Below are 25,564 nucleotides of genomic sequence, written 5' to 3' on the forward strand. Positions count from 1 at the left end.
TACCATTGCCATCACTACCAGTGCTAACACTGCCTGACCATCTCCACCCCTGCCACCTGACCGCCACCACCATCGCCATTTTTGTCGCTGGAGCTACCATCGTCGCTATTGTAGTTTTTTTTTGTAAAAAGTATTTTGAGATATGAGTGTTTTTATTATTTGTATTTCATTCCTACAATTATATTTTGGATACCAAACAACAAAAAGTAATAATTCATTTTATTCATATGGGTTAACCAAGCAAGACAAAGGAATGGTAATGATCCATTTCATTCCCTTTTCCATTCCATTCCTTCTCCCATTTCATTCCCCCTTCATCCCATTACCTCCAACCAAGCATACCCTTAAGTTATAACAATTTTCAAATCCATTATCCTGATGTAATGAATTTCGTCAATAACTTATATGAAGGATTTGTTTCTCTTTTAAAAAAAGTAAAGATTTATTTCCAACTTTAATTTGTTAGACACATTGATTTGTATCATTATAATATAATAATAGGGGAAATTTCCAAAATAGCCATTTTTAGAGAGAAAAGTCTGAAAATAACCCTTTTTTCCTGATAATTTTCTAGAATTTGAACTTGGGAGACGCATTGGGAAAAATAAATATTGTGAGGGATGTAACACCCCGGCTTAAAGCGGAAACGCTCGAGTGTGACGTACAGATTGTTCAAACACACGTGACACTATTTGGTGACAATAATAACATTAATTCATTTAAAGCATCATGTAACACAATGTTTGAAAGTAACAATACAAATCCAAATTACAATCAAAATAATAATTTTGTTTATTAAATAACTTAAATATTCTAAGTGTCTTCTCGTCTTCAACCTCTAACAATAGTACCTGTAAAATATATATAAAATATGGTCAACTAACTTAATAGTTGGTGAGTTTCCCACAAGTTTGAATAAATACATAAAAACCTTGCAATTCCATTAAACTTGTGATAATTAAACTACTTCGCATGCAATGTCATTTCCAGTTGGCAACAGCCAACGTACTTGGATCGGGGGTCCCTTTTCCACTCATAACAAAATGGTCCTGAATGCAAAGGGGGCGTATGATCATACTTATTGAGGCAACCACTTGCTGAGCACATAATCAAGTAAGCACATATAACACACAAGTCCACGATATGAATTGCAGTTTAATAGCCGAGTATAAAATCGATTTGCGTTTAATAGGATATATATGCTACCCCCAAAAGTAAAAGCGTTAAAAAGGGGGGTGTGAGGAACTCACCATAAAGATTGAAACGAAAGGGATATGAGTAACTTGAAAGCGTTGAAAATGACCACAACCGAACACGTCACGTAAGCCGAAGCAAGGGATCCGCACTAACTAAATTGAGTAAAAACGAGACTTAATCGGTAATCGTACGGGGTTGGTTATTGCATACCTTGTAAGGTGTTATTTTATATTATTTTTTATATTTTTGATTATTTTATTATTGTTTAAGCTTTAACGAAAGGTTGGTTGTTAATATTAATTAAGCACTTTAATGGCAAGAAAACGAAGTTTATATGCTCGCAAAACTTGAACTATTGTTTACAAGTCGAAAAATATAATTTTTGTTTTAACGAAATGATTTTTAATATATTAAAGTTTACGTCGAAATCAATATACGATTTTTAGTTACGGCTTACGAGAATGAAAAACTTGGTTTCTAAGTGTAAAATGGTGAGATATAATTTATAGTTATTTTACATAATTTTTATTTAATTTAAAAAGACTTTTATGATTTTTAATTGATTAAGAATTAATTAATATTAATAAATTGAATTTAATTAATACAAAAAAAGTATTACTGACCCGGGTTTCGAACCCGGGTCTTGGAGTTATGATCCTCGTGTTCAACCAGCTACTCTAGACTGCATATTCGTTTATGGTTTAGTTCTTAATATTTAAATATAATGACTGTTTCAAAAGAATTTTATTAGTAATAATATTAACAAAGCCGGTTTATTAAACCAAAAAATGAGCATGACCCGGGTTTCGAACCCGGGTCTCATGGTTGCGAGGAAATGAGTTTAACCAGTTGAACTAGAAGGATATTCGTTTAAGAGTTAAGAATCATTATACATATATAATACTTCAGGTTCATCTTCTTCACATGAAGAACAAAAACCCTAATAATTTAATTGACTAAATCCGTTCAATGTTTGGTGAAATTAGTTAAGGGTTTTTAATCATTGATGCAACGACATTAACAAGCATATATTAATTACCTTATAGGGTTTTGTTTTGACGGAGAAGATGAACTCGCCGGAAAAGTTAAGAAGTCTCCCAATTACAGAATCCGTGTATTAGAGGGGGTTTGAGAAGTGTGAGCGAGTTGTTTAGGAGTTTAGGCATCTATTTATACTAGGTGTAGGAACGTCTACACGTTTAATTCGTTAATGGTGATTCCGTGATTTCCGGCGATGATTACGGGGTGTTTTACGGCAAGGAATCACAATTAATTAGTCGGTTAATGCTTTAGGTCAACGGAGAAACATGTTTATATAAATATTTGGTTAAAAAATAATGTTGGGTGGTGTTTGGGTCACCTCCGGCGACGATTCTGGCGGCCGGAGGGTGGCCGGAAAAACGGGGGTCGGGGGGGGGGGGGGGGGAGGCGGGTAGGGTTTTATGATTTAAATAAAAGTTTCAGTTTAGTCCCTGGAGATTCAGAAATGTTTTAAATGGAAATGCAATATCTTTAAGTTAATAATAGTTTCCGATGTTTACACTTTTGGCTTTAAACTTTATAACCGAATTATATGACATTTGGTTTTGGATTGTTTACGCGTTTAACCCATACAGCTCGATTACTTTAAGGTTCGGAAATTTATAAACACTTGAATAACTAAGAACATCGAATATTGAACAATAAATGTTGGAAATACTTTATTAATGATAAATAATACAACGAAATGACCCATTGGGTCAGGTTTACAAATACAAATACGAATCGGAAAATGACGAATGTCACAAGGGATGTCACACCCCGACCAATGAAGGCGGAAACGTCGAGGAGCGACATGATTGCTCATTGCACAATGACACTATAAAGTTACAATATTTAAACAACTCATTTAAATCCATATCATCATAAATAACACAACAATTGTTCATACAAAATGCCAAATAGATAGATAAACAAATAACTTGTTCTTTTATTTTCTAATATCCTAAAGCCAAGATAATAAGTTTCTTCAAGTAATCCAATCAAGCTAACATCAAACCTGTAACATTGTATAAAACAGAGTTTGTCAACATGAAGGTTGGTGAGCAATTTTCATAGTTTTGGACAATAAGTATATAGTATGAAATCCACAACTAGTATATGAAAACAATAAATAATAGCAACAATTTAGATAATAAAACCGTCAATAAGAATACATTGACGACAATAATGAAATCGTCAATAAGAATACATTGACGACACCTTTCTATATGGGGATACCATATATACTCGGAATTAACGTATGATCATACTTTGATGAGGCTACCCGCCTTAGCATTCAAGAATTTGCACATAATCATGTAAAGCATATAACACCAAATCGAGCATTTATTTAAGTAAACATATACAATACATGTTGTGGTTTATGACTCAAGTATAAATCATTTGAATTTGAATAAGTATGCAATGTCACCCCCAAAACGAAAGATGGAAAACGGGGGATGAAAAAGTACTCACATTAACAAGTAACTTGAAAGATAGTGTCGTGAATAATTGGAGAGATCGGTTTAACGAGCAAGACCTATATTAAACGGGTCTTGTGTTAGTAGGTAGTCTTGGAAGGGTTTAAAATAAAATACATGACAAATAAAGTAAATGAATAAAGTTTAGGATTCAAAATGTAAATATTTGAGAAATTAAAGAAACGAGTTTTGTAAAATAAGTTTACTCGAAACCGGGTCTCGGTATTCTATTCATTAGTTTTTTTCTTTTTTTACTCAACTTATGTTAAGTAATAATGTGGGTTAAAATGCGATATTGCAAAACCCTTGGTTATAAGAATACCCAAAACAAGGTTTAAACGAGTGTTCGGGTTTGTCGGTTCGAGACTTGATAATTGACCAAGCTCACAGTTAACTTCCCAAGATAATAAATGTTATGAGATAACTCAATAAAATCAAAATAGACTTAACCAAGTATGTAGTTCTATTGTGAAGAACCTTAACGTTCGTTAAGCGAGTATACGACCTTATCGGTTCGAACTTGTTATAAGATCAAGTTGGTTACCGACATGCCAAGTATGTTTAGAAACTAACTAAAATTGATTTAAAATATAATCTTGAAGAAAAATATGAGTTTTGGTGGCTAAAAACACACTTGTGTGTCTTAAGCGAGTGAACTCGGTTTAGTTCGGTTTTTGGTTCGGTCCTTGACTCGGAATAAGACCGAGGATGTTTACCACATACCCAATTACCATGGAACTTGTAAAATAACTTATAAATAATAATACTCAAGTTTTACATTCAAAAATTTAACAATAAAGCTTTTAAACAAAAGTTCGGTTTTTGGTTCGGTCCTTGACTCGGAATAAGACCGAGGATGGTTACCACATACCCAATTACCATGGAACTTGTAAAATAACTTATAAATAATAATACTCAAGTTTTACATTCAAAAAGTTAACAATAATGCTTTTAAACAAAAGTTCGGTTTTTGGTTCGGTTCTCAACTCGGGATGAAACCGAGGCTAGTCACCACATACCCAATACCATGGAACTTGACAAATATGAACAATAAACTAAAATATGTAGAAGTTAAGCAAGTATAACAAGTTATATGGTTAGATTTTTTAAATATATAAACAAGGACTACAAAGTCCTCCATGTAACCTTGCCTTACTAGCCCGACATTTCAACCGGCCGAGACCGGAGAAATGAAAGACCGAAGGTAAACAAGGAGTGTATATTATATATATGTTATAACATCAAGCTTTAACTATTGAGAAGTTAGTTAAAATGAAAGATTAGCTTATGAAGAACAACCTTAGAATTCAAGAATTTGAGAGAGAAATGAAGAAATGAGCAAGCACAAATGAAGAAGATGGGTGTGTGTATATAGGGTAAGTTGAATGGGTCTTTCATAAAGGGTGTTTCATGAAAATGGGTTGGTTATAGACCCAAGCAGCACAAACTACAAATGGGTCATTCAAGTCTCCATTTTGGTAGTTTTAGTCCCTGGAGTTCGTTTTGAGTGTTTTCGGAGAATTTTAAGAACCGAAAAGGGTGTTTTTTTTAATCCAACAACTATAAAACAAATATTTAACATACAATTCATCATTTTGATAATATCGAAAGGTTCGGGATACAAAACGGGTCGGGTTTACATTAAGAATACAAGTATAAAATAACCCGAAATTGACAAATGTCACAAGGGAGCAGGCCAAAGATTTAAAGAAATGTTGGGAACAGACCAAAGATTTAAAGAAATGTAAGGAGCAAACCAAATCTTGGATAATATTGAAGGTAAAGTCCAAATTATTTTGAAATATTGAAGGAAAAGTTCAATTTTTTTCTAAACTTTTCTTCTCAAAATACAGTCTCTCAAAACTATTTTATTATGTTTCCTAGCTGGCCCGTACATATTTTCAGATTCTAGGAAAAGAGCTTTTTAAAATTCGTCTTGAGAGACGCATTTTAAAGGCATTTGTTCTTAGGAGCCGAGATTTTTGTCTTTCATCAAAATAATCTTCTTCTTCCAACCTTCATGTTACACACACACACAATTATACATACATACATATACATACATACACACACATGTGTGTATATATATACATATATATTTCGTATATATATATTTGTATATACATACATACATATATATATATATATGCCTACATATATACATATGTATATTTACATAGGCATATATATATGTATATATGTATATAGAGGTGGGTTCTAGTGAAACTCCTCTTAAAGAGAAAATTTAAAAACTCCTAAAAATTTCTAGAAAACTATTTTTAACTTTTTTTAAAATTTTTTTTGAAGTTTCTTTTTTTTTTCCATTATTCTTATATGTTGTTATTGGTTCCAAAAAAAATAACTTTGTCGGTAACATCGTCGGTATAGTGCACATGTGTAATGGTGTGCATTGCATATATGCAAAAGTGTTTGTATTGCATAGAATACAACACTATTGCACATATTTGATACGCACCATTGTATATATGCAATATAAGACTAATACACACATCGAATACACATTAGTACGTATGTGTAATACAACATTAACGCACATGTGCACCACATCGACTTTTATTTTATTATTTTTTTTCCATATAATACAACACTACTACACGTATACAATACACAAATATTGAATATATGCAATAAAACACTATTAAACTCAAAAATACATAGTAATACACATGTGTAATACAACGGTATCGCATAGTAATACGTATGTGCATTACAGCGGGTTTTTTTTTATTTTTTTTTATATTTTTCGAGTGAAATATAAGAAAATATAAGAATAATGGCTAAAACAGAATTTTGAAAATATTTTTTTATTTTTAATTATAAATAATTCTTTAGGAGTTTTTAAGTTTTCTGTCTAAAGGTGAGTTTTCTCTTATATATATATGTATGTATATATATGTATGTATGTATATATATGTATGTATATATATATATGTATGTATGTATGTATAATATATGTATGGGGTAGGGTTATGGTAAAAAGAAGTAGTTTCCTAGGAATAGTAGAAATAAATCATAGCCATTGGATCATGTTAATCAATGGTTGAGATTTAAAATTACCAAAAACCGGCACACTTTACTAGAATTACTCTTTCACCTTTATAACCAACATAATTTCCTAGAATTATTCTTTCACCATAGGTTATAATGCTACATGTCAAAAATCTATTGGTTCTTACCATTCCTAAGAAACTCCTTATTCTTATTTGAACCATTTTCTATATGTATGTATGTATGTATGTATATATATATATGTATGTATGTATGCATTTGTATATATATATATATAGGGGAAGTATAGAATGAAAACTCATTTGAGTTGTGAAAATCCTATGTAACATCGTTTTTTTTGCACACGTAATATATGTTGTAACATTTAATACAAAACATAGAAAAATAAAAAAAAAATTTGTTTTGCTATTTTTTAACATTTTTTTACAAAATTTTATTTATGTTTACAGGAGAGATAAAAAGTTATATTTATATTTATATTTTTTATTAACTTTAATTGTGGACCAAAAGATTTAAATTTTAATTAAAAACATATTGTTGAGAATGGGTTTCTAAAATTTTCACAACTCAAATGGGTTTTTATTTTAACCTAACCCTATATATATATACACACACACACACATAAAAAAAATATATATATATTTATGTGTGTGTGTGTGTGTATATATGATGAAGAAATATTTAATGATTGATGAAGAACAAAATACCTTAAAAAATTATACGATCTGGACGCACAAGGAAGGAAACACAAAAATCTCGTCTCCTAAGAATAAATGCCTATGAAATGCGTCTCTCAAAATGAATTTTAAAAAGCTATTTTTCCTAGAATTTAAAAATATGTACGGGCCAGATAGGAAACCTAATAAAACAGTTTTGGGAGACCGTATTTTGAAAATAAAAGTTTAGAAAAAAATTGAACTTTTCCTTCAATATTTCAAAATAATTTAAGACTTTACTTTCAATATTATTCAAGATTTGGTTTGCTCCCTACATTTCTTTAAATCTTTTGTCTGCTCTCTTATAATATTTATCTTTTCTCAATGTGTCTCGCAAGTTCAAATTATAGAAAATTATTAGAAAAAAAAAGGGATTTTAAGACATCTCCCTCTAAAAACGGATATTTTAGAAATTTTCCCTACAAAATAATATCATATCAATGTAGCAATATCAAATATTATTATTATTATTATTATTATTATTATTATTATTATTACACCCATACCGTGTTAAAAGGGGGCGAGGTAGAAGGAAGAGAAGAAAGAAAGAAAGAAAGAAAGAAAGAGGAAAAATGCATTGGGTAAGTTACAGAGCGAATGCTCTCCTCACTTTCTCTCTCACCGTTCTCGCTTTCATTTGTGCCATCGCTTCTCTCACCGACAATTTCAACTCTCCTTCTCCAACCGCCACCGTTCAGGTTCTCTCATATGGATTTCCATTCTTATATCTTTCACTGACCCCTTTTTCTTTTGCTTTGTAGATCCTGAATGTTAATCGCTTTCAGAAGAGACCTAACGGAGACGATGAGGTAACTTATTCCTTCCCTCTAGGGTTTATGTTTGACTAAGTTTAATTCAATTGATTCTCATCTGTACTTGGAATCTGTTGATTTCGATTACTCACTCACTGTATTTGGATTATATTATATACTATACAATTCAGATATTCACTTTATTATTAGCTTTTCAATTTTACTTGCCCTAACCGAAACCAAACGGAATCCAATTAGAATTATGTCGGTTTTAACTGATTTGTTCCGTTCGGATAATTGATTATTATGCAGCTTATTTGATTGAATTCGCTTCAGTTTTCCAAATTACTAATTAGCAAAATTTGTCTAACGGAAAACCAAGCCGAAAACTGGATTCACAATTTGGATAAAGTTAGGAACCGAACCGAAAACCGAGTTCACAATTAGTTTTTTTTTCCTGCTTTTCACACCTTTGTATATGGTCAACTTGGAGACGTATAAATCACAGTCAGTCATCTTATCACGATCAGTCATCCCTGATTGATAGGATTATTATGTTAGTTTTGATGATTAACCAGTGCAAGATCAATGACTACAAGTATGCTCATTCTTGCATTTTAACCTGACGCTGTACACTCTCAAAAACTAGTTATTTGCAGGTTTATTACCTTTAATACATTGAAATTTAACAATAATAAATCTTTCATTTATGCAGGTTGCATTGACATTAGATATAGCAGCAGACCTACAGTCACTTTTCACATGGAATACAAAGCAGGTGTTATAAACTATTCTCTTTTCCTTGATCATCTGCAATATAATGATGTTTGTAGTAACCCTATTTAATTACGTTTAAAATGATTTTTGCCTGTAGGTTTTTGTATTTTTAGCTGCTGAATATAGCACTCCAAAGAATTCCCTGAATCAGGTATAATTAATGTTGATCTTGTATTCATATTTCTTTGATGACTGATGCAAAATAATATTTTACAGGTGTCGTTGTGGGATGGTATCATACCCACTAGAGATAATGCAAAGTTTTCTATAAAAGCTTATAACAAATACAAGTTCATTGACCAGGTAAATTTCTTTTTTGAAATAGGCTTGTAAATGAACCGAACGAACACAATTACATGAACAACAAACAGAGCATGTTTGCGTTCGTTCGTTTAACTTTTACCCAACAGACGATAGAACATGGAACAGCTAAATGAACAGGTTTTTTTTTTTTTCTGTTTGTGTTCGTTTGTTAAGAAAATGAATGTGTTTGTGTTTGTTTGTTAACTATATAAACGAACGGTTCACGAAAGTAAAGGAACAAACATAACTAAGCTAATTAAAGGTAAATGCGAACAACAATGTATTGGGCCTAAAAAGTTATTAAAGCTAGTAAATTGTAATGGAGGCCAAAAAATTTAAATGAATATACTAAAATGAACGTAATAGAACAAACTTAAACAGACGTAAACTATCGAACATAAATGAATGTAACTGACGTAAATAAACCAATTTTAATGAACGAACACTCATGAATGCATGTCTTAATGTTCGATCGTTTATTAAATAATTGAACATAAATGAACTTCCCGTCGAACGGTTCACTGAATATTTGGTTTGTTTACAAGCCTACTTTTAAACCATCATCTGTTAAAGCTTAATCATGATTGCTAGTTTTATATGTTTAATTGTTTTATATTAATATTATGCAGGGAAGCAACCTTAGAGGTAGAGATTTTAACTTGACTTTGCACTGGCATGTGATGCCAAAAACTGGCAAGATGTTTGCAGACAAACTAGTTTTGCCCGGTTTCCGGCTGCCTGAGTCATACAGGTGATAGATAACATATGATTTGAGAATAGCTTTGGCACTCTAAACAGAACTAGTGTTTTTCTTGTTTTTTTTAAACTGGAAACGTGTAATCTCGTATTTTAAACTTGTGAAATTTTAATCAACTGGACATGATTGATTATGTGTTTTGTTCCTATTTACCTTTTGCCCTGATTATGTATCTAGATCTTATAAAATTAACCAGACAAAACCCCTAGAATTAGGGTACATGGAATATGCACCTAGTAACAACTACCCAAAAAAAGGGTATCACAGTACTTGCATGAGATTGGAGCTCATAAGCTTCTGTCAAAAGATTGGAGCTGACTGGACCACTTGTCGTTCACACCACCCCACCGTTGAATTCACCCCGTTGTCGTTCGCGCCGCTGAATTCATCCATTCACGAGCAAAACCATCATTTTTCTCCGTTCGCTTGGGCGAGCTGGCTGAATTCATTCGTTTGCGGCGACCGCTGAAGCGTGGCCATTATGGTGTGCGTGAGCCAGGTGGCTGAATTATGTGATACATACACAATTACCAAAAAACGATCTTAGAGTATTTACATTCCATAACTACATACACAATTACCAAAAAACGATCTTAGAGTATTTACATTCCATAACTCTGTAATTTAACTAAAAATTATATTTTCTTAAATTTGTTTCGCTTTATAAAAACCTAGTACATCTTATTCCTCACAAATCATTCAATTAAATAATACTTATTTATTCTTCAGTTTATTATTATTTCTTTTTTTTTTCTACTTACATCCACCTAAACAAAATATTTGAAAAACATGCAAGATGAAAAATAACAAAAAAAATTTGAGGGTTGGTTTGGTTTCCTATAAAATTATATGGAGGATTGAAGAAACACTAACCGGACCCCGGGCAGGTTACTGGTAACCTGGGGGTTAGATAGATGTTTCCCACGAGGGGTTAGACCCTTGGAAGATGGTTCTTCTGATAACCTGCAAAACAGACACCGTGAGCTCGTCACTGAGAAGGGGGGGTTCCTCCTTGTGACCACCCTCCGGCGTGAGAATCAGACTAGATTGCTCTTTAAATATAAAAGTATATTAAGAGATTGCTAGAGCAGATATCAGGTATAATATGATGATAATGTAGTAAGATATGATAAGATGAGATGGTCATACCATTTGTGGTATTTATAGCCGAAGGTAGGTTTCCAAGGAGGTATGGCCGGCTGCAACAGTGTTCCTGTTCCACCAACAGTAGCCTACACACGTGTCCTGCTGGTAGTTGGTGGGTAGGTAGCGGCTGATAGTGACCAGACCTGCTGTATACTATTCCTTTCCCACCCACTGCCGGCTACGCACGTGGTATGACAAGAGTTGGTGAGTAGGCAGCGGCTAATAGTGACATACAGTGTAGGAGCATGCTGCTCGCCATACTGTTGTCCATCAGATCTTTTTCCCATACCTCGTCAGGTACAGTACAGAAGATCTTCCTGTATCGTACGGACTGGCTTATTTGGGCGGGAGTATTCCCCCTCCCGCCCTTATGCGGGATTGTTCCCGGCTTCGCTCATTCCTTCAGGTGACACTGAATGGTTGAGAGCTAAGTGCCTTGTGCGTGTAGCCTTGCTGCGCGGGTGGCCTTCCCTAATGGCTTGTATCCGAGGCTGCGGGGACAGGCGGAGTCCTTCACCATTGGGAGGCATTTCCTGCGGGACCAGCTTGCGTACTGCGCGTAAGGACGTCACGTCTCTGAGCATGGTTGGTCCTGCGGATCCAGTTGGTTTCTGCACAGACGTCCCTGTTTAAGGTGAGTCTTGCGGGTCCAACTGGGCTCTGCTGGGACCTACCTCTTCAAGTCCCCCCAGTCCAATGTTCTTCTCATGCGTGTTTAATAAAGTGAGGTGAACTTTTGGACTTAAGCAAAGGGTTTTGAAAAAGGTTTTTTAAGGTTTTCCATGGGGATTCTTCCCGCGGAAGTCCTTGTCACTTGCAGAAATTCCCGAGTTTCCTGCTTGGTCTTTGGGTATGATGCGGGCAGGTCTGTAACCTCCTCGCAAGTCAGGAGCGTTGAGTCCCACTTGTGTGGATTCTCCATGAGGTTTTGGTAGTTTTGAACATAGTGATCAATTATGTTAAAACCACCAATTCCATCCTGGAGCTTCAAACAACGTAGTTCTCGACGTTCCCGCTATGCGGGGATGTTATTTCCGTTTCCGCAAGCATTGCCCAGAAGATCCTTCTTGGTTTCAATTCCCACCGGAGCGCTAGGTATGTGAAGGGTTTTGCCTTAACACTGTACCTGCGCTCGTCTTACGGTTACTTTACTTCCAAGGTATTCCTGGCGTCAATTCCCTGCGGGTGCTAGGTATGTGAAGGGTTTTGCCTTTACACTGTACCCGCACCCGTCTTATAGTTACTTGGTTGCCGAGGTACTTGGCTTCAATTCCCTGCGGGTGCTAGGTATGTGAAGGGTTTTGCCTTAACACTGTACCCGCATCCGTCTTACGGTTACTTGTTCGCCAAGGTTTTCTTGGCTTCAATTCCCTGCGGGTGCTAGGTATGTGAAGGGTTTTGCCTTTACACTGTACCCGCATCCGTCTTACGGTTACTTGTTCGCCAAGGTTTTCTTGGCTTCAATTCCCTGCGGGTGCTAGGTATGTGAAGGGTTTTGCCTTAACACTGTACCCGCATCCGTCTTACGGTTACTTGTTCGCCAAGGTAAGGGGGTATTTTCCCGCTTACTTTTTAATATTTTTAAATTTTGAATTTTGAAATTCGAAAGGTTGGTGGAAAGATAGGAACAGTCCAAGCCTCTGAAACGTCGTGCGACAGTTTCTTCTGACTGTGTCAGGACGTGCAGGAAGTTATGGTGACGTGACATTATATGGTCATTCCAGGCGCTTTTTACGGCGCGTGGGCGCGATTTTTCGGGCGCGTGGCCGCGAAATTACTGGCACACGTCCTGTCAACAGCTGTTGCCAGCCTGCTTTTTGCCACGTGTCATAGTTTCATTGCACCTTCGATTTCTCTCTCCTCCGCATTAAATTCACCGCATTAATTTCGATTAGTATATAAAGGGGGAGAGGCCTCTTTGTAATCCACACTTTCACCTTTCTTCTTCTTCTTAGTGATTTCCGGCAAATACTCCCCTTTTCAGGCAAGCATTTTCCCGAAATCACTTTCTTCTTTCTGCAAAATGTCTTCCCATGATGCTGAAGCTGTAGCCGACGATAGGAGTACTGCTGGCGAGTGCCAGTGTGCTCTACCTGTCGATCAGTACCAGTATATCGTCAGGAAATTCATGCTTGAGTCTCTTGAGCCTGAGTTTCCTGAATCCCACCAGACTGTGTACGATGCCCCCAGTGGCAAGATCGGGGTATATGCTGCATTCTTTGTTTATGGGAACCTTAGGTTCCCATTGACAAAGTTTGTGTACCGTGTCCTGGAGAGGCACGGTGTGCACCTGACCGAGGTGCATCCGATGGCGATTGCCAAGGTCCGGCACTTCGAGTGGGTGTGCCGGATTCTGGGTATTGAGCCCTACGTGGACCGCCTGATGACCTTCTATACTTGGAGGTGCGTCCAGGGGTGGTACACCCTGACAACCCGTATTAAGGGTTTGAAGATCTGCGTGACCGAGCGCAGTCTCCGATCGTGGAAGCGGGAGTTCTTCTACATCTCTGCCCGCGCCATCCCCATTGCCATGAAGTTTAAGAAGGGTCAAGCGCTTCCGAGCCTTCACGCTTCCAGTTACCAGGAGGCGGAATGGTTCGCGAAGATATCCCGGGTCCAATCTCCGGTTTACCGGTTTGCGGAGTCCGGGATGGTGATGCTGGGGATGAGCCGGGTATGGAAGGAGGCGTCTCGGTTTCCCATCCTTCTCGAATACGGTTTGAACTCTATTCCTTATGGTATGTCTTGTCTTTCTTGCTGATATTAGTTTGTCTTCTAACTGTTTCTTTTCTTTCAGAGGGGAATGACTTGGAGTCGCTCCTGTACCCGCGGGAAGCTGACGGTCCCGTGCGGGTGGGCACTCGTGCTTTAGACGAGAATGAGTTGCCCATCCTGGAGCAAACGGCGGATCGGTTTGTGGAGGTCTATCCGCCGGGCCAAGAGATCCTGAGCCACCGGCAGCCAGGTAAGGCGATATTCTATCCTCAACCCCTCAATGCTGTACCTACTGCTGGATTTCCTTACATCCTGTCTTCTTCTGAGGAATCCGCAGATGGTCCTCCGCTGGTGCGGAAGAAGAAGGCTGCCGGCGGGAAAGGGAAGGAGAAGGTGGCCTCCACAGCTGATCCGGTGCTTCTATCTGACACCGAGTCAGATAGTGAAGAGGTGGCGGGGAACCCCGGTGGTGAGAAGACCACTGCTCCGGAGGCTACGACTGTTACCTCCGGAGAACCAACGACGACGGTGACCGGCGTCAAGAGACCGGCCCCATCGGGCTTGTCCCCGCCCGTCCGTACGTTCAGGCTCAAGAAAACCCGTAAGTACAAACATCCTTATCTTTGTAGATTTTACTAAATTTATTTAAACACTTATCTTCTTGTGCAGGCGTGGATGTTGACGCATTCCAGGGTGAAGTACCGAGTAGTACCTCTCCGCCGATGACGGTAGGCTTTGTCAGCCTACCTGAGGCGTCGACCCAGGCGCCTGCGCCTGGTCCCGCTGGTTCAGTTGCTCGCTCTGAGCCGACTGTTCCAGCCGAGTTTACGCCACCGCCGGCCGTGAGTGCGATTTTTACGGCGTCCTTCACCGAGCCGGCGGTTACGATTGCTGCGGATTCTGCGGGCAGCGACTGCGGCGGCTGCCACCATGCCCCCGCCACCGGCACCGACGGCCGGCTCATCAGGTACGCATGGGAGTACTCGCCAATCCTTGCCACCTTCCCATCTGCCTGACCTTTTGGATGGGTTTCCTTTGGGTTCAGGTGATGGGTTCGGCGGCTATCGGCCTGTTATAGACCCTACAGGTGCGTAGGGTTCCTTTGGCCCTTTTTCACTTTTATTTTTATCATCTTTTCCTAACTGCTTTTTTGTTTTTTGCAGTGTCGGATTCCAATGAAGTGTATGTTCCGCGATGGAACATACGCCGAGGAACAACCCTTCGTACCCCTGTGGAGTGCGTGGAATGGGCTCGCCACGCTGCTCCCCATGGTGCGTTGGGGGAAGCCATGGCTAGCTACCAGGAGGGTAGGCTAACCAATGAGCTTCGGGTTCTCCAAGCCCGGATGCAGCCGCGCGTCGAGCTGCTTTGTCGTGAAAACGACAAGTTGAAAGCAGCTCGCGCCAAGGACGTATCTCAGGCGCGGGCTCTTCGGGAGGAGAACCAATGGTTGGCCGCAGCTGCTGCGGAGAAGGAGAAGGCCTTCAAGGCCCTCGAGGTTGAAGTTCAAGCGCGACTCGAGGCCCGCTCCAAGGCTGCCCAAGCTGTTAACGAACAGCTTCGGCTGGCTAAGGAGACTGCGAGGAACGCAACTGAGAGGGCCACCAAGGCTGAGGCCGTTGCTGAGCCTTTACGCGTGGAGAACGAGGAGCTCAAGGCCAAATTAGAGGCTCTCCAACGTGCTCATGATGCCTTGGCCATGGAAGATGCCAAGAAGCTCCAAGAGATCCTGGACCAGAGGGGCGTGCTTGACCACACCGAGCGGAAGCTTAAGGGCGTTGAAGAGGCTGCTGCAAAGGAAGTGCAACTTGCCAACCTCAATAAAAGCGAAGCCGAACGCGCCTGCACCCAAGCCCTGGTTGCCAAGGAATGGCTTCTTCGAGAAGCGTTGCCTCAGGTATTTTAGCTTTACGTCTTCACGCTTTCCTTTGTACATAGAAAAGGTGTTTGACACTTGTATTTTCTTTGTAGGTTGTGCATCGGGTCTTCTCAGAGACATCCTACGACGATGCTATGAGTGCAGCCCTCAATGCTTCTCACGAGGATGGGGAACGGGCTGGCTTCCTGCTTGGTCTAGGGTTCGTTGAGAAAGGCTTCCCGCCTTCCAACTTCCCTTTGTACAATGTTGATACTGAAGCCATATATGACCAGGCAGTAAATCAATACGCCGTCTTCCCGCATCCAGTGGTGGAGAAGGTGAACCAAGTAGTTGCTGCTGATGATGGGTTAGCTGTCCTTAAAGCCTTCCTCGAACCGCCTCGTTCTTCTGATGGAGCGGGTCCAAGTGAAGGCGGCCCTGAGGCTTGATCCTGAAGATCCCTTCCCATTGCTAGGATAGTCTTGTACGGATGTATTTATTTTTCTTTTCGTAGGCGGGTAGTTACCCGGCCATTCTTGTAATAATTCATTTGTGAAATATTAATCTTTTTGCGTATGAGATTGTTATTTCCTTCTTTGGGTTCCTTCCTTTATAAACTTATGACTTGCATACTTAGTTTAAATTAGCAATTTTCCAAGTGTTTAGAATAAGTTAACCTGTTGAACGTGGTTGATAATGGGTTAAAGTTTTGCTTCCTCTTTCGTGATTGTGCGGGTAGAACCGTCACTTGCACTTAGTAGGATGGCTAAACTTTAACCTTCATCTGACCTGCGTGTAGGTTTTCCTCATCTTTTGAGGATAAGTTAACCTTTGAACGTGGTTGATAATAGGTGTGAAGTTTTGCTTCCTCTTTCGTGATTGTGCGGGTAGAACCGTTACTTGCACTTAGTAGGATGGCAAAACTTTACCCTTATCTGACCTGCGTGTAGGTTTTCCTCATCCTTTGAGGATAAGTTAACCTTTGAACGTGGTTGATAATAGGTGTGAAGTTTTGCTTCCTCTTTCGTGATTGTGCGGGTAGAACCGTCACTTGTACTTAGTAGGATGGCAAAACTTTACCCTTATCTGACCTGCGTGTAGGTTTTCCTCATCCTTTTTAAGAATTGTTTTGAACCGTTCGACGCGCGGTTGTCAATAGGTTAGTGTTCAGTTTCCTTTAATGATTCATGCGGATAGACCGGCACTTTCATTTAATGGGATAATTGAACTCTTCCCCTTCAACTGACCTGCGTGAAGGTTTGCCACGTTATTGGGTTCGTGCGGGTAGGACCGCCTTCCCACGCAACGACTTCACGTAATGTGTGCCGTCACCAGTGTTGCATAGTTTAACCGTTCGACGCGCGGTTGTTGATAGGTTTTTATTCAGTTTCCTCGTTATGATTGGTGCGGATAGACCAGAACTTTCATTTTTGGGTGCTGAACTTTTTTCCCCTTCAACTGACCTGCGTGAAGGTTTATCACGTTATTGGGTTCGTGCGGGTAGGACCGCCTTCCCACGCAATGACTTCACGTAATTATGCGGTGAAAACCGGCATATTAGTGTTCAGAAAAGTATAAATGTAAAATCATCAGCTTCGATGTTCTTAAAGAGAATCATTTCCATTAGAAGTGGCTCTTGGCCTTTTCTTTACAAATTGGAATTGATTTACATGCAAACTGTGTGAATGAGCTCCCTTCCACGTTGGGATGGGAGTGCCATCGAGCCGATACGCACCTGGTTCGGGATCTCGTTCTTTACGCAGCATGTAGTCTCGATATTGAAGCTGGAATTTTGATTCGTGTTTTCCCCAGCTGGGGTTCTACACGCACCCGCCTGCTCAGCCTTTATTGCGCCACGAGGTGCGCGAGCGTCCCATCTCTGACGAATGCTTCAACCATGTCTTTTACGTCTGTGCATTCTTCAGTGTTGTGGCCTTTTGTCTTGTGAAAGTCACAGTATTTGCTCCGATCAGCATCGTGACGATGTCGGATTATTGGAGGCTTTGGCCACGGGAGCTCTTCAGTGGCGAATATCTCAGTGACGCTTTTGCTGAGTGGCGTCCATCTGGAGTTCCGGTGCGGCTGTGCATTATCCCTTCCGCCCAATCGATGTTGCAAGCCGGATGAGGTGTCAAAGTTTACCCTTGACTGCCAAATGCCTTGCTTCCGCTTTTTATTTAGTCGGGCGGTGAGGACGTTGTCTTCTCTCGTCTTCTGAGTGTAGAGGTTTGTGCTCTGTGGGAGATCTCTACCCAGTTGCGTCTCCGTTTCCGCATAGCGTTTTGCTGCTGTCATGATGGCATCCCATGTGGATGGCATGCCATCTTTACCCGTTAGGGTGCGGATGAGCTCTGGGTCATGCGCGCCCTGGATGAAGGCAGCGCGAACAAGATCTTCGCTGATATTGCCCAAACTTAGCTTCTTTGAGTTGAAACGAGTGATGAAGTTTGGCAGAGATTCATCTTCTTCTCGTATGCATTTGAGGATTGTCCATTGCTCCTCGGTATACTTTCGTTGCTGGCTGAAGTGTTGGCTAAACTTCTGCTGGAAGTCTGCCCAGTCGTAGATGTGGTTGACCGGTAGACGATCAAACCAAGCTCTAGCAGCCCCAACAAGCGTCATTTGGAACATGTAGCACCACGTGGGTTCCGTCCAATTGCTGACGGTTGCCCCCGCTATGAACCTGTTCAAATGATCGTCTGGATCGGATATACCGTCATATGTGCCTATGTTAGGCATTTGTTTGGCACTCTTTGGGGCGATTGCTTCCGCAATGTCCCTTGCAAACTTGGACGTTCCTGCATTTGCAATGTTTGGTCTGAACGTTTTGGAGAAGTCTCGTGGACTTCCACCTGTGCTTTTTGGTTTGAAGGCTTGTCCAAAATGCCTTTTCGGTTGGGATTCCATTTCCTTACGCTTCCCTTTTGCCCTATGGCGAGGGTTCGCGTCGGAGTCGGATTCCTCCGAGTCATCCAAGTAATCTTCGAATTCGTCAGCCTGTTGGACGGAACGCAGGCGTTCGTCCAACTCAGCCTGGAATTCCTTTTGTCGTGCCTCCGCCCATGTCTTGACTTCATCGAGAGTTTGGCAGGGGAGTCTTCGTCTCTCAAGCTGGGTATCAGTGGATCCCAATAGGCGATCATTTACTGCACTTGCCCCAGCTTGAGTAACTGGGGTAGTGTTCGTAAAATTTACTTCACTTGTCCCGGCTTGGGTAACCGGGGTAGTGTTTGTAAAAACTGTGTTACCGGTGTTCACCCCAGTAGCTGGGGTTGTGGTTACCGGAATTTCTCTAACCATCTTTTGTAGAAAGTTTGAAAAAACTGGAGAGATAAAGTTCTAGCTTTATGCACGGATGGCGCCAATGAAGAAACACTAACCGGACCCCGGGCAGGTTACTGGTAACCTGGGGGTTAGATAGATGTTTCCCACGAGGGGTTAGACCCTTGGAAGATGGTTCTTCTGATAACCTGCAAAACAGACACCGTGAGCTCGTCACTGAGAAGGGGGGGTTCCTCCTTGTGACCACCCTCCGGCGTGAGAATCAGACTAGATTGCTCTTTAAATATAAAAGTATATTAAGAGATTGCTAGAGCAGATATCAGGTATAATATGATGATAATGTAGTAAGATATGATAAGATGAGATGGTCATACCATTTGTGGTATTTATAGCCGAAGGTAGGTTTCCAAGGAGGTATGGCCGGCTGCAACAGTGTTCCTGTTCCACCAACAGTAGCCTACACACGTGTCCTGCTGGTAGTTGGTGGGTAGGTAGCGGCTGATAGTGACCAGACCTGCTGTATACTATTCCTTTCCCACCCACTGCCGGCTACGCACGTGGTATGACAAGAGTTGGTGAGTAGGCAGCGGCTAATAGTGACATACAGTGTAGGAGCATGCTGCTCGCCATACTGTTGTCCATAAGCTGTCGTATCTTTAGTCAGATCTTTTTCCCATACCTCGTCAGGTACAGTACAGAAGATCTTCCTGTATCGTACGGACTGGCTTATTTGGGCGGGAGTATTCCCCCTCCCGCCCTTGTGCGGGATTGTTCCCGGCTTCGCTCATTCCTTCAGGTGACACTGAATGGTTGAGAGCTAAGTGCCTTGTGCGTGTAGCCTTGCTGCGCGGGTGGCCTTCCCTAATGGCTTGTATCCGAGGCTGCGGGGACAGGCGGAGTCCTTCACCATTGGGAGGCATTTCCTGCGGGACCAGCTTGCGTACTGCGCGTAAGGACGTCACGTCTCTGAGCATGGTTGGTCCTGCGGATCCAGTTGGTTTCTGCGCATACGTCCCTGTTTAAGGTGAGTCTTGCGGGTCCAACTGGGCTCTGCTGGGACTTACCTCTTCATACACAATTACCAAAAAACGATCTTAGAGTATTTACATTCCATAACTCTGTAATTTAACTAAAAATTATATTTTCTTAAATTTGTTTCGCTTTATAAAAACCTAGTACATCTTATTCCTCACAAATCATTCAATTAAATAATACTTATTTATTCTTCAGTTTATTATTATTTCTTTTTTTTTTTCTACTTACATCCACCTAAACAAAATATTTGAAAAACATGCAAGATGAAAAATAACAATAAAAATTTGAGGGTTGGTTTGGTTTCCTATAAAATTATATGGAGGATGGAGATAGAGGACTAAAAGCATCAGCATCCTCGGTCATATTCTACCCTTACCCTTGTATAACTAAAAATCATATTTATCTTTGCCTCGTTTTTATATATTTTTAAATTTGATGATGATGAATAGTAGGTCTTTTATAATTCAGGGTTAGAGAAGTAAAATATATAATTCAGGGTTTCAGAAGTAAAATTGTGAAAGAGATGTGTATCTGGATAAGAATGTTCTATATTTTAAAGATAGGGGGAAAAGGTTTAATGGATGGGTTGTGAAAGCTCTAAAGATGGCATGTAAAGATGCTTTCTACAGTTTTTGGCCATTTTCTATAAAATTTAGGAGATAGGGTATGGCAAGTGAAACCCGTTTACCCATTTTGAAAGCTGAACATATTGTAGGTTATATATTCTTAAAATGATATAATAATCGATAATTTGAAGTTGTAAAACTCATGTTTAAAATTTTAAAACTATAATATTGTTATGTAGCATAGGTATTTCATCTTTCAAGTTGGGTTTTGTTCCGAGTTCAAAATTAGGTTCCTGATGCTGACAATCATCATCATCATCATCATCATCATCATCATCGTACTCAGTATATCCCACCAATAGCAATGCTATGGTAGGGTCTGAGGAGGGTAAGATGTAGACAGCCTTACCCGCTATGATGCTGACAATCATAGCGGGTAATTTTAATTGTATATGATTATATACATGTATACCCGATAGTTAATGTGAAATCGATATTTGTAACGAGTACAACACATATTGAGCACAGTTTAATAATCATATACAGGGCAAGGATCATCTCAAAACTCTGATCTTATAAAAACAAGCTTATCAAACCAAACAAAATGTTACCCGGTAGTCTTTACACCAAAATTATCCTACCATACCAATAACAAAAACAGATAAAACGGGCCAACGCACCCAATATCACAAGTCTATAGAACGCATGACAATATTTCATGGTGCCTCATCATCAGTTTTCATGTAATGCCTTCATCAAATACAATTTGCTGAAACTCTGCCCTGCAAAACTGCATTCCCCACACATACATATTAAGCTTTATTAAAACAATAACATGTTATACAAAATTCTGCAAAAACATGCCTGTTGATTTGATTGCAATAGTTGGAAACTTGACTTGTTATCAGATAACTCTCCAATCGGGAAGGCTCGGGAAGCGGCTTAAAGACAGGGTTTGACGGGTCCTCCTCAGGCAACGTTCCTCACCAGCCGCTTTGCGTGCCATATTTTCAGCCCTAAATAAATACACCAAAAACCCAAACAATAATCAAATACAAAAGGATGAATAAAATTATAACACATTATTTACACATGTGCAGATAATCAGATACCTTCTCTTTTGAAGCCATGTTTGCTGCTGCGCTTGCTGACGTGACAGATTGCGATAATAAAATTGAAACTGAAAAAACCAAAACTCAACTGTGATTAATATTATAATAAATTAATAAGACAACTGTGTGAATAGCATATAAAAAAAGAAGCAAACCTTTTGCTGTTCCATTGAGAGCTCATCCATGCATGCAATCAAAAACTCCATATTCCTTTCCATGACGGGATTTGTTGATAATTGCAGCCTATCGTAATCAGACTATTAACATATAAAAAAGCACAATTAGTTAATTACACTTAGTTTGTATAATATTACGAGATAATGAAAACCGTAAAAGTTCTTTAAAACGAATATTAACTACCTGGTTGACTGGCGAATCAGCTTCCAGCTCGGTCATAAATGCACTGATAAGCACTGAATTAGAAACCTTGATCTGTTAAATGTGAAAATCATTGAAAACAGAATACACACGTTAGCAAAATGATTAAACGAAAACCTAGTTTATAATATTAGCAATTTTGTATTAGAAATAAACCTGTAAACAAATCGAACACTCAGTAAACCATTTGTGAACGTTTGATGGGATGTTCGGTTATGTTCGTTTGTGTTTGTTAGTTTACATTTGTTTTAAGTTAGTTCGTTTATATACAATTAAACGCATCAGTCTCGTTACAATTTAATCTAGATTTATACTTTTTAGGCCCCAACAGATTGAAGTTAACACTTAGTTATAATTAGTGTTTGCTCAATTATGTGCATTTGCATTCGTTTAGCTATGTTGAGTTATCTTTGTTAGTTTATGTTCATGAAGTCATTAACCATTTGCTTATAATATTAACGAACAAACATGAACAACAAAACTATGCTAGTTTTAGTTGTTCGTGTTCAATCGTTTGTTCGGTTCAAGTTATGTCCAGTTTGTGTTCGTTCGGTTTATTTACAAGCCCAATAAGAAACATACAGGAATCTCCTCAAAGGTATCGACCCATGTAAGATTTTTCTCTCTCAACCTAAACAACAAAAGAAGAGAACAAAGTGAGATTAAACTTGCAATTTATACAAAACAGATAATAAAGAAGTAACAAAACTGCAGTTTAGTAAATTACTTCTCTCCATTAAATTCATTGTTTCGGTAAAGTTCCATGAATGAATCAGAAAGCTTCAAAGCCTTCAAGGCCAGGGCACCTTGGTTGGACTTTGAAGGATCATAGATAATGCACACACATCGTTTAATATTCTCCTATAATCAAAATTTTAAAGTTATGTAATAAATATCAAATAGCACAATAAAATTAAATATATATGTTACCTGGTAATTCATGAAAGTCTCAAATCAGTTCCACAGTCTGATAAACACCCAGTAAAGTTGATTGGTACCTGAACAAGATTAAAAATGAAGAATTTAAAAACTCAATTTTTAGTTTATTTATAGGTCTACAATTGTCATTCAACACACGAGCTGATTAAACATGATGACAATTGTAGACCTATAAATAAACTGACCGTTCAGCAGTAAATTCTTCTATTTAATAAGCTAACGAGCATGAACGCAGGTCTCATTCATTATATATTTATATTCATGAACGTCCGTTTGTTCATTGATGAATTCATTAAAATTTTCTGGGTCCATTACAACTTAGTCTGATTTTAGTGACTCTTTAAGCCCAACACATTTTAACTGATGTTAGCTCAGTTATGTCCGTCCATCTATGTCCGTCCTATTATACTGTTAACAAATGAACATGCTAATTTTGTTAACAAACAGGATCAAGAAAACTCGGTTCATTCACTTGCTTGTGTCCAACCGTTTGTTAGATTAAAGTTAAACAGACATCTTCTGTTCAGTTTATTTACAAGCCTAGACAATTGCATGACTTTGAATAATGCATATTGACTCACCATCCGACGGTGTTATTGTCAACATTAACTTCCCTAAGACATTTCATCATGTCAAGTTGATAGTTAGCACCATCTGCCTCAATCTCCTCATCATCCTCCCGAATCTGCCCGTTAATTATTAAGGATAATAATAATAATAATAGAAAAATAAAATTTAAAAATAGGAGAACAATGACATACAGGAAAGGGGAAGCAATTGCTAACTTCAAGAACACTGCCAACATCTAAGCCGAGAAGTTGTCCGGTGACCAGTGCGTTTGAAAACTCTGTGCAGTGTTTGATGATCTTCAATACCACCTGTTCATGACATCAAATTACCGTTTAAAAACACATAAAAATGATAATAATTAGCAGAATGTGATATATGGCGTTAATGTAGAAAAATATCAGAAATTGGTCAAGGACGAATAATTGAGATATCGGGTATTGCAGTGGGATATTGGTAATTATACCACCATGCAAAATTTATATATATATATCAATATAACCTAATAATTCAGTATATTATGGTACCATTAGCAAAAGAGTAACAATTGTAGCAAGTAGAAATTGATAAAGACTTAAAACAAACTGACAAATAAGAGGCTGGTTGTATAGTTGTTAATTAAAAATATTAGGAATTGAACAAAAGAAACAAACAGAAAGAAATTAACGAAAGAAAGGAATAAAAAAGGTCCTAAGAATAATAATTACCAGTCCTTCGATCTGAACAACTCTAAGAGGCGGAGCAACGGCCTCCTCGGTGGCGGCCACTTGCAAGAACGAACGTGGTGCTGCTGTTGTTGCCAACAATTACATACAGATTAAGATCGATTTGAGTTGAAAATTGAAAATTAAAGGAAAGGATGGATATACGATTGTTGTTGTGAGGAGGAATCAGGAAGGAGATTGCCGCACTGATGAAGAAGAAGCTGTTATTGGATGGATGTATGGCGGAAACAAACAAAGAAACCCTAATCCAAGACTCTGTTACTATGTAATTATATTTGCAAGCATGGTCCCTCTGCTTTTCATTTTTTCACTTCTTTTTTATTGAAAATATAAGAATCAAGTAACTAATATATTAAAGGAAAAACCAATTTCTCCACTTGTCCTTCTCCCCACCTAATGTTTCATATCATCCACTTTCCATGCTTATAATTTCCACATAATTAATCAATTAATTTTAATGCTAATGCTGACTAACATTTAAACCAATATATAACACAAGCATTGTTCAAACTTAAGAATTAAAGTTTTGAATTCATAAGTTAATATTTACTTTGACTTTGTTACATCTAATCTAATCTATACATCTTGTGGTTTTGTAGAAAACATGTAAAGAATTCTTATGATAGCTATATATATATATATATATATATGACGTTTGAAAGTTTTTCCACCGGTGTGTAACACAGGCCACTATCCTAGTATTACATTATTATTAGTACTAGTTTTTAATTAATACCATAAACATCCCTCATCAATATTTCTAAACTCATATCCAACCATATATCACTTTGTTAAAAACATATATTTAACAAAACAAATCCTAAAAACTGGAAGAATAAATCAAATAGTAAATTATTCGGTTTTTTTTTTCTTTTTTTTTTTCAATTTTGAAAGTGGATTTTGAGTTAATGTTAAGAAAGAAAAGGCCCGCCATATAACATTTCCTTGTTTGGTTTCAGCCGATTAACATTTAAATTTAAGTTTCGACAGTTCTGCTATATAAACTTTTACCTTCCATTGAAATCTATAGTATAAAAAAATCAAAGAAAATCAAAAACCAGCAGTCTCTAGGTTCTGTCGATTTTATTTATTTTCATTTGTGTTCGTGAACACATTCAATTCCTTAACGAACGAACACGAACATAAAATCTTGTTCGGTAAGTATTCATGAACACATTATTTCCTTAACAAACGAACATGAACAAAGG

At 38.4% G+C, this 25,564-nt stretch overlaps 1 protein-coding gene and 1 pseudogene across 2 annotated transcripts; one reads left to right on the forward strand and one right to left on the reverse strand.

The window, feature by feature from the left end:
* Positions 1-7,996: 7,996 nt before the first annotated feature.
* Positions 7,997-10,155, forward strand: LOC143541318 (signal peptidase complex subunit 3A-like). The gene is made up of 6 exons (XM_077034170.1): positions 7,997-8,142; positions 8,206-8,253; positions 8,912-8,974; positions 9,071-9,124; positions 9,190-9,276; positions 9,906-10,155. The coding sequence occupies exons 1-6, from the start codon at positions 8,017-8,019 to the stop codon at positions 10,029-10,031; spliced, it is 504 nt and encodes a 167-aa protein (XP_076890285.1). The 5' UTR covers positions 7,997-8,016; the 3' UTR covers positions 10,032-10,155.
* Positions 10,156-21,198: 11,043 nt separating this feature from the next.
* Positions 21,199-24,374, reverse strand: LOC143541319 (eukaryotic translation initiation factor 3 subunit H-like; annotated as a pseudogene). Its single transcript, XR_013136742.1, has 11 exons — positions 24,339-24,374; positions 23,826-23,942; positions 23,646-23,749; positions 23,056-23,123; positions 22,853-22,986; positions 22,708-22,756; positions 22,108-22,179; positions 21,903-22,004; positions 21,748-21,815; positions 21,500-21,651; positions 21,199-21,425 (listed from the first exon to the last, which is right to left on the reverse strand). The product of XR_013136742.1 is annotated as a eukaryotic translation initiation factor 3 subunit H-like (transcript).
* Between the last annotated feature and the right edge of the window lie 1,190 nt (positions 24,375-25,564).

The sequence above is a fragment of the Bidens hawaiensis genome, unplaced genomic scaffold (genome assembly GCF_021521415.1).
Source record: "Bidens hawaiensis isolate Kalapana, Puna unplaced genomic scaffold, B.hawaiensis_p1.1 tig00012550_1, whole genome shotgun sequence".
NCBI classification, from domain to species: domain Eukaryota; kingdom Viridiplantae; phylum Streptophyta; class Magnoliopsida; order Asterales; family Asteraceae; genus Bidens; species Bidens hawaiensis.

Excerpts from the sequence above, each read along its gene's own strand:
- LOC143541318 (XM_077034170.1), top strand. The coding sequence starts at position 8,017 with ATGCATTGGGTAAGTTACAGAGCGAATGCTCTCCTCACTTTCTCTCTC. Across the intron at positions 8,143-8,205 it reads CTCCAACCGCCACCGTTCAG|ATCCTGAATGTTAATCGCTT; the intron begins GTTCTCTCATAT and ends TTTGCTTTGTAG. Across the intron at positions 9,277-9,905 it reads AATACAAGTTCATTGACCAG|GGAAGCAACCTTAGAGGTAG; the intron begins GTAAATTTCTTT and ends AATATTATGCAG.